The 8300-nt window shown below is 44.7% G+C and overlaps 1 protein-coding gene across 1 annotated transcript; it reads left to right on the forward strand.

The window, feature by feature from the left end:
• Positions 1-200: 200 nt before the first annotated feature.
• On the forward strand, positions 201-6163 carry LOC119393642 (bolA-like protein 1). Its single transcript, XM_037660752.2, has 6 exons — positions 201-515; positions 2697-2747; positions 3060-3111; positions 3984-4048; positions 4925-4993; positions 5915-6163. The coding sequence occupies exons 1-6, from the start codon at positions 438-440 to the stop codon at positions 6002-6004; spliced, it is 405 nt and encodes a 134-aa protein (XP_037516680.1). The 5' UTR covers positions 201-437; the 3' UTR covers positions 6005-6163.
• Positions 6164-8300: the final 2137 nt, after the last annotated feature.

The following is an 8300-nucleotide window of genomic DNA, read 5'->3' on the forward strand; positions in this document are numbered from 1 at the left end:
ACCGCATACAAAAAATGCACCCTTTGAAATTTTTATTTTCTTCGACTGTTACGACAAGAAGACGCATTTTTGTACTATTTATTGTACTTTGCTTGTTTTTGTTATTCAAACCACGATAAAAGCGTACATTACGTGCGTCATTTCGCAGTTCCACCAGTTCCACTGTCATCGTCATCGCGACAATGGCAGCCTCCAGTATCAAGTTCTCAATCGCACGCTCGCTATTTCAAAGTGATTGAAACTATCGTCTCTAGTTCCTGCCGTTGCGAATCACGGTCGAAATAAAAATCGTAGCACGTTTTAGCTTTGAAGCGTTTCCTCGTAAAATGTTGGCGAGCTCCAACAGTTGACGGCGGCGGCGTCCTCAAAGGATAGAGTGTTGTGTTGTTACGTATGTGCTGAAAAGACGTCCTCCCTCGTTTCTCACGCCTACAGTAATGCAGCGTTGCATCGTTTTTGCGGGGAGACATCTGCCGACCTGCGGCGTAACCTGCAGTGCCACAAGAGCAGCGTCAGTGAGTTGCTTTATCGTGGCTACTTCTAGTTTCGGATCTCTTCCAGCGTCGCTTCATAGTAAACACTGCACAGTGAAGGCGCAAGCCTCCCAACCTGTTATGTTGGGTGCGGTAAAGAAAACTACATTTAAACCTAACCTCATATTGCCTCAGTGCGCCCCCACCCCACCCTGGCCGCATACTTTAGCAGTCCCAGTAAAATGCGAGGAGGCAACGTTCCGGCTGCATTTTGTTGTATACGTAGTACATACTACATGAAGCGCAGCGTTGGAAGGAACCATGCGAAAATACACTTCCGAATTTTGACCACAAGAATGGCGGATTTCATTTCTGTGCCTGCCTCACTGCACAGATAGTTAAGCTGCCCCCTCCCCCCTGCGGCGCTTCGGTTTCGGTTTCGCCGGTGAAGTCGGCCGAATTTCATCACTCCGAAAAAAGCGTGGAGAAAAACTCCCCCCCCCCCCCAAAAAAAAAGATAGGAGAGAGCGCACCTAGCGTTCACAAGCCAGCCTCCTCTGAAGGTTCTAACTCCTCGTGCTCTATGCTGTTGACATAATTGCCAGCATGCTCCTGTTTCATTTTTTATGGCTGGGCTTCAAGATTGTCACGTGACGTTCCCTCCCCTTTTTTTTCTTTTTTTTTTCTCTCCATGGAAAGAAGTACCAACAGCTGCTTTTTGGAAATCTCAAAGCGGCGATTGGATCTTCGAAAGGAGGACCTCAATTCTTCCGTCTGACCCGACCGCTTAATTCGAATGAAAAAATTATCTTAATTTCTATAATTGAAGCTATAATTAAGGCCTCTAGTCATCTTTAGATGTCTGCCGCCACAGGAAAAGTATATATATATATATATAGGTTGTGGAAAGTGCTTTAGGTAGAAATACAAACCGAATTCGAAATAACCTGGCTATATATACACCGAGTACAAACTTTTAATGATTGATATTCACGAATGATTCACTGGTAAAGCATATTAATAGCCTAAGAACACAGAGGCAGGTCGAAATTTCAGGGGTGGGAACACTTGAGCCGTACGGGCAACTAGTACGTACCACGAGGGCCAAGTGGGCAACCGTATGATCTCCCTGTTATGTGCCTCCCGGTTTCTCTGCCCAGTATCGTCGGTTCGTATACCCGCCCATGCTGCTGCATGTAGCTTGAAATGACCGCCGAATAATTTCAAGTGGGTGCAGCCGCATTGCCAAATCAATGCTGAGGGATGAAACCGTTTGTGGGGACCAGAGTAGTTACCTAGTGCTTCCCCTACGAATCGTTATTTCCAAATATCTAAATACCATTCAACACCGCGTGACCGTGCTTGTGCTATGATTTTCTTTTTGCGCACACTCTGCATTTTATACCGCTGTCAGTTTGTCCTGAAACACGCAACAATCGGCTCAGCCTTCCGTGCTTGGTTTCCAGCATTATTATCTGCTTCCTTGACAGTACAAAAAATTGCAAAAATAATAATAAGAAAAAAATGCTAATGTTCCTGCGTATTATGCTTTCCAATGGATAGAATTCCAGATTGTCGGAATATATTTCAGAACGCCGTCTCTTGGAACCGATGAGCTGTTTTAACGCGTTAACACCTTTGATATAGTTTCATGTGAAAGCACCAGAAGTTATTATCATGGTTTATTCACCTTTGAACCCCCCCCCCCCCCGGAAAAAATGTACTACGCTAGTGCTGGTAATGTACAATGCAGTCAGTGTCATAAGTGGTGCACATAATTTTCGATATTTAACAAGACCAATTCCTGAATAATAGAGGCTGTAATGCAGCATATATTATACTTCCATATTTATGTACGTATGCTTCATTAGCATATGTGACGCTCCGTTTACAGGAATGGAAAGCACGCATACCAACTATGTGTGTCATTGGCTTCCGACATTGAGTAGGTACTCAAGGTTACTTTACTAATAAAATATTACAACAAAAAAAGGGGGGGGGGGCACGGCCTGAAAAGCACAGGATTATGTTCTGTGTGTGTATAGAAGAAGGTAAATTTAACTAGACCTCTCTGCAATACTCACAAAATGAAGAAAGAAACGAGAGAGTGTCGTTTCCTGAGCGGCATAATATGTGTCATGATTGTATATATAGCTTTGACTCTCCGTGAAACGTCAGTCAATAAGAAACACTGTTGTTTGTTTGTTTGTTTTTTCTTCCTAGACAAAGCCGACAGAGTCGAAGATATTGGAAAAACTGAAGGAAGCTCTCAACGTGAGTTTTCTTACTACTATTGTTGTGTCGTCGTCGTTGTTGCAAAAATCAGCAATCAGAAGACACTTTTGGTCGTCCACTCAATGTGTTGATAAACCCTATTTCCCTGTACAATTAGTGGTAGGGGGTTCCAGTGCCTGGATGCCTAAATAGTCTGAATGTCCGCCATTGGTCATTTTGCCTTAGACATCTTAGAGCATTCGTTTTTGGCCGCGCGAATTGCACGCGGCGATATGTTCTTACAGTGATTTCATGTATAGGTCATATAGTCCGCTACAGTAACCTTTTCTCCCCCTTGTTCTTTTCCCGCAGCCGCAAGAACTACTGGTTGAAAACGAAAGCCACATGCACAATGTCCCCAAAGGTAAAAATGGCTTTCTCGCTATATATTCTTCGATAGTCGCCAACCTTGGGCAGAAAGTTGGCCAAGATGGTGCATGCGCCGTTTTCTGTCTTTGTCCCTGTTGCACTATTTCATCATATTGCCACATTGCGCTGAAGCTTACGACATTTTACGGTAGAGCAGAACGGCCAGACTCGCATCCAGCAAGCGATGGAAACAAAATGGGAGGATCGCAATAAACACTGGCCGCGGCACCTTCGATCGGTAGTCACGAGGAAACAGCGTAACAAGACCGGAAAATGTCAGAGTATACCCATGCTCCACAAGACCTCCGCGTCTTGGGGTTAAGATAAGAAGTGCGGCCGACCTGCAGCTCGCTCGGTGCTGCGACGGACGATGAAGCGTGGGTCGTCATTTTTTATTATTTCGTATTCGCATGCCGATACTGGCGACGCTGCGTAACTAAACGATACTTCTTAACAACGTGCCTTGCCTATTAAATTTCGTATACGTACAAAGCGATAGCGTGTCAGTAACTGAAGATCGATATGTAAACCGGTGACCGGTCGTTAATAGCACAAACCTACAATGAGTTGAGCAAGGCCTACTCGCCATGGTGGTTAATTAGCACGTCAAGCGTCGCGCTGGAAATATTATTATTTGTGCAAGGCCACAGCGTAATCAGCGCTATGTGGTCTGTACCTGCATATCTAGTATTGTTCAGGTTAGCTCTCTCGCTCTCTCTCTCTCTCTGTGTGTGTGTGCGCGCGTGCGTGCATGCGTGTGTGTGTGTGTGTGTGTGTGTGTGTGTGTGTGTGTGTGTGTGTGTGTGTGTGTGTGTGACGTATGATGCAAAGTACCCTACTATACCGCTTTCATTTCCTCCCTCACAGGGTCTGAGACGCACTTCCGGGTGACTGTCGTGTCGTCCGCATTCGAGGGTAAAAGTTTAGTGCAGGTGAGTGCGAAGTTATTGTCTCTCCAGCCCGTGTGTCCGCGTCTTTCTATCGCGGCTATCGATCTTTGCCCAGTCACCGCGTGTTTGGCCTTCATGCGAACATGTGAGTTGCCGCTCGAGCTTAACCGGCTTAGGTGTGTTTACAAGCTTATATATCTATTGGAGTAGTTTAGGGGCTATATACAGTGTGGCCGCGATATTGTGAAAAAGCAAACATCATCTGCATCACAAATATGATTTCCGTGGTTCATTCGCTGATAAGCCAGTGCGTCGGATAATCTTTTTGTAAGAGATTTCTAGATTTCAGGACCATTAAAGGTTTTGAAATGCATATCAGATATTGCTGTCCCTGCTATTTTATACGCTCGGAAATTCCAACCAAAATATGTACATGTCACTGACGACAAGTATACATTGCGACAGAGGTTATATAGTGTCCTACTTGCATGGCCAATGCGACAGGCTTTTATGTGTTTACATCAGATCGTCACCGAGCCGCCGCCGCTTACGAAAATATTACTTAAAAATTGATTTCACCTCTACTATACCTTTTACCTTCACGAAATGAAATAACCTGCGAGCAGCTGCCCAGGAAAGGGCCATTTTAGGAAGATTTATGAGTGCGTCGAGGATTTTTCAGTGCATGGTCCGGCCTAAAGCACGTGCATGCAAACGCCGGCTACGTGCAAATAGGTATTCTGGTCGATCGAGAAAGCTTTACTGTTTCCTTCAGAGGAAGGTGTCGCTTTTCTAAAAATGTCGCTATGACATTCGCTGCTGGCGCAGTCAAGCATGTATACGCCCCACGCATAAGTCCCAGCCATCCACTACATTCACAGCTGTCTTGTTTTGTTTTTCCTTCTGCATACGTCGCAGCAACACGCCATGGTGTACGCTGCATTAAAAGAGGAGCTCAAGAACCCCGTTCACGCCCTCGCAGTTGAGGTTGGTATATATAGTGTCAATCTTTTGTCAACGCTTTGCGATGTTACATTTAACCAACGTTGCTAAAAACATTGCATTTAACATCGCGGAGGTGTATAGAGACGGAGTCCTGCGAGTGGAAAACCTGACGACATCTTGTGACACTGTATGCCACAAATTAATCGGTGCAATCGATGGACTCGGTTATGAGTAACGACAAGCAGCGCCACAAAATTTCGTTACGAGGGTCTGTCACATGAATGCCCGGCGCGGGCATATTCGAACACACGTGTTCGGACGCCATGCCTGCGACAAACCTCATGTATGCGCCAAACCTCACGTATTCCTCTGAACCACGAGCATGCCTTCTACACGGCTCCATAAGGATTCGATAATCGATAAAACTTTCATTGGTTTATCGGCTGTCGTGATAATCTTCTCCTTCGTGTTTAGATTTACTTTTATCCATGTTAACTAAGCCGCTTTTTCGTATATACGTCTGACGTATACTTGAGGTGCATCTCATAGCTTAGATGCATTTTTTTTTTCTCAACACTGGCCTTGTTGTTGTTGTCACTAAGGGCAGCTAGATGTCTCTGAGCACCATTAAATTTCTTCTCTGATCGTTCTTTTTTGTTTCGTTTTCCTCCCCTCAAGGATGGCACTGGGTAAAGCGCGTTGTGAATGCCGGTTCACTTATGCCGCCAAGTATCTGGAGCGGCAAGAAGTAAGAACTGCGCTAATTTTAGTGGTCGAATTCCAAAGATGTGTTCGCTTAACTTTCACTCCGAAGTGAATGTTCGCTTCAAAATGGAGTGCGTTACAGCTCGTTTACACATACATATGAGGTGCTAACGTAGAGTTCTCGATAAAGGGGATTGGCGTTTTTAATTTTCGCTTCTTTAACGATCGATTATTGCCCCCTTCTTTCATTGCTTTTAGACCTCGACGCCGGACAAGTGGCAATCGAAGACTGGAAAATCGCCGCCTTGCCTCGGAGGAATGAAGAGGGAGAAGCGAGACAGGGATTGAACCGTATAGTTGTAGCGGAAGCGACTGTGGTGTTTGCATAGCGCTAGAGGACGGCGGCAGTGATGTACAACACGGGGGGAAAAAAGGACATAAGATTGTTATGGGTATGCGCTTGTATAGTTCCCTTAATTAAAGTTACGCTGTTCATTACGTGACGAAACTGCGGTCTCATTACGAGGCGCGCAGGATTAATTTTGACCACATGTGGGATTCTTCAACACGGTACAATTTTACATTATTTTTTAAAATTTTGCCTACCTCGTATGATCCGGCCGCCGCGGCGGGGGATCGAACCATCAACCTTGAGGGCAACGCCATCTTGAATCTTGCTAAACAAAAAGTCGTGCTGATATATGTGAACGTGAGAAGTAAGTTGTTGAGACGGGATTTTTCGGGAAAAATAATTTGTGATGGCGTGAGGGTGCTTCAAACTTCGGGCACGGAAGTGAAAATGTGTCGCGCGGAATAATTTATACAAAATGAGTATTTATGCTTTGAGAAATAATTTATTTATTTAAAGGCACCGGTCTTCCATGTCTATGGTAGTTTTTTTTTTTTCAATTTACATTACTTTTGGCCATGACGAAACTTCGCAAAATGCTGCATGTCTATTTTTTTTTTTTTAGGAGGATTCTTTCGTAAGGAATATATTAGCACTGTGGGCTTTCTTAGTTCATATACTAAGTAATAAAGATACTACGGGGACAAATAAAGCAGTAATATTCTGACCAAATTGTAACAAAGTTGAGAAAAAATAGCGTTTTGACCCATATTGCTGCTTCATTTTCGCAGTGTAGCGGTCCAAGTAAAAATATAGCCTATACATCGCTGTATGGCGTACTTTGTCGGTAATATATACAGAAAGTTTGAAACGATTAATTTTTGTTTTAAGCGAGAAAAAAAATTTTGGAGTTGAACAACCACAAGATTGTGCGAAGTTTCCTTTCGCGTCGCCTTAATTCACTGAACAGCACGTCAGCGCAGGATTCCAGCAGGCGCCTTTTCGCAGCGACTAATGCAGATGATACAACGGCTTGTCACAGATCTAAGTAATAGCGCTGTATATGCAATGTCATAAACTCCAATAGTTCTAAAATCGAAGGGGTTGGAACGAAGGGGTTGGTCTATTGCTGGGAAAGCAATAAGGCGCCACAGAAGCAAAGTGTCGCCCGTGCTGACGCCGTTTCTTGATGTTCCAAGGGTGTTGAAATGCTCAAAATGCCGTCAGATGTTAGTGTCATTTGTGGGCACGCCATCGAATCATTTGGAACGTGTATACATAGAACAACATCTTTTCATCAGGTAACACAGTGGTAAAAAACCGCGCGTTGACCTATACCTTAAATGCCCTAAACCACCCAGAGGTCGAATTTGAGTTGTGGCGTTGCAGTTGTGCACGAGTCTTTAACAAACACGTACACTCTCTAAGAAAAAATCGAGTATTTGGGGAGTATTTCTGCCACACAACAATAATCGTCATCCACCTCGCGTTGTCACCGCGTTATCACCGCGGTCCAGGCACTTCTCGGTCAGGAACGGCGCGCGCGTTATCAGCGTGACATATCATTCCTGATAGGAAAGTGGCGAGAGCCGGGTTTTCAAGAAAGCAAGCGCGAGCAAGCCAGATGACTATTATTGTTGTATGGCAGAAATACTCCCCAAGTACTCGATTTTTTCTTAGGGTGTAGCCGTGAGAATTTTTCGAAACGGTGCCGTAATAGCGGAGTTACACGCGTTTTATGATACGAAAGAGGCCCTCGCTCGTTTCGCTCTTTCCTTCGCTATGCTCCGTTCGTCCGCTCGCCGTCTCTCCTCCTGGCCGAGTGTTCCTCCTCGCCATGCGAGGAGGAAGAACGGCGAGCGCACGTACCTGCGAGCAGACAAACACGTAATTTTTGTGGATGGCATGACCAGGCACGAATGTTGACGTCACGACCAACACTGGGGATTGCCGAAAGGCCCGGAGAGGAGCAGGGATTGTTTCTTGGAAATTGTGGCGCGCCCACGATCGTAGCGCTGTCGTATTTTCAACTCGATGTGCGCGGTTTACTTGATGCGTTAAAAAATTATCGGAGATAGTTTAGGGCCTTTTAAACAACTTTAGTAAATTATACTTTAATTATGTAGATAATTATTACGTAAAGCAATGTAAATTATTATCAGAAGCCAAACACGACGCCCTATAGAACTATCGTGCAGGTCATCGATTTGATACATTATAGTTCTGCCCGCTTGGATTATCAAGTGGTTGTATATCATCGGCCCCTTGATTCTCCAAGGATCAGGACAATATACA

Source organism: Rhipicephalus sanguineus, chromosome 1 (genome assembly GCF_013339695.2).
Source record: "Rhipicephalus sanguineus isolate Rsan-2018 chromosome 1, BIME_Rsan_1.4, whole genome shotgun sequence".
In the NCBI taxonomy this organism is placed as follows: Eukaryota; Metazoa; Arthropoda; class Arachnida; order Ixodida; family Ixodidae; genus Rhipicephalus; species Rhipicephalus sanguineus.

What these genes read in the sequence shown, in the direction of transcription:
- LOC119393642 (XM_037660752.2), top strand. Translation starts at nt 438, where the DNA reads ATGCAGCGTTGCATCGTTTTTGCGGGGAGACATCTGCCGACCTGCGGC. An exon ending in AACTGAAGGAAGCTCTCAAC is followed by an intron (nt 2,748 to 3,059) that starts GTGAGTTTTCTT and finishes CTTTTCCCGCAG; the next exon opens with CCGCAAGAACTACTGGTTGA. An exon ending in TTCACGCCCTCGCAGTTGAG is followed by an intron (nt 4,994 to 5,914) that starts GTTGGTATATAT and finishes CATTGCTTTTAG; the next exon opens with ACCTCGACGCCGGACAAGTG.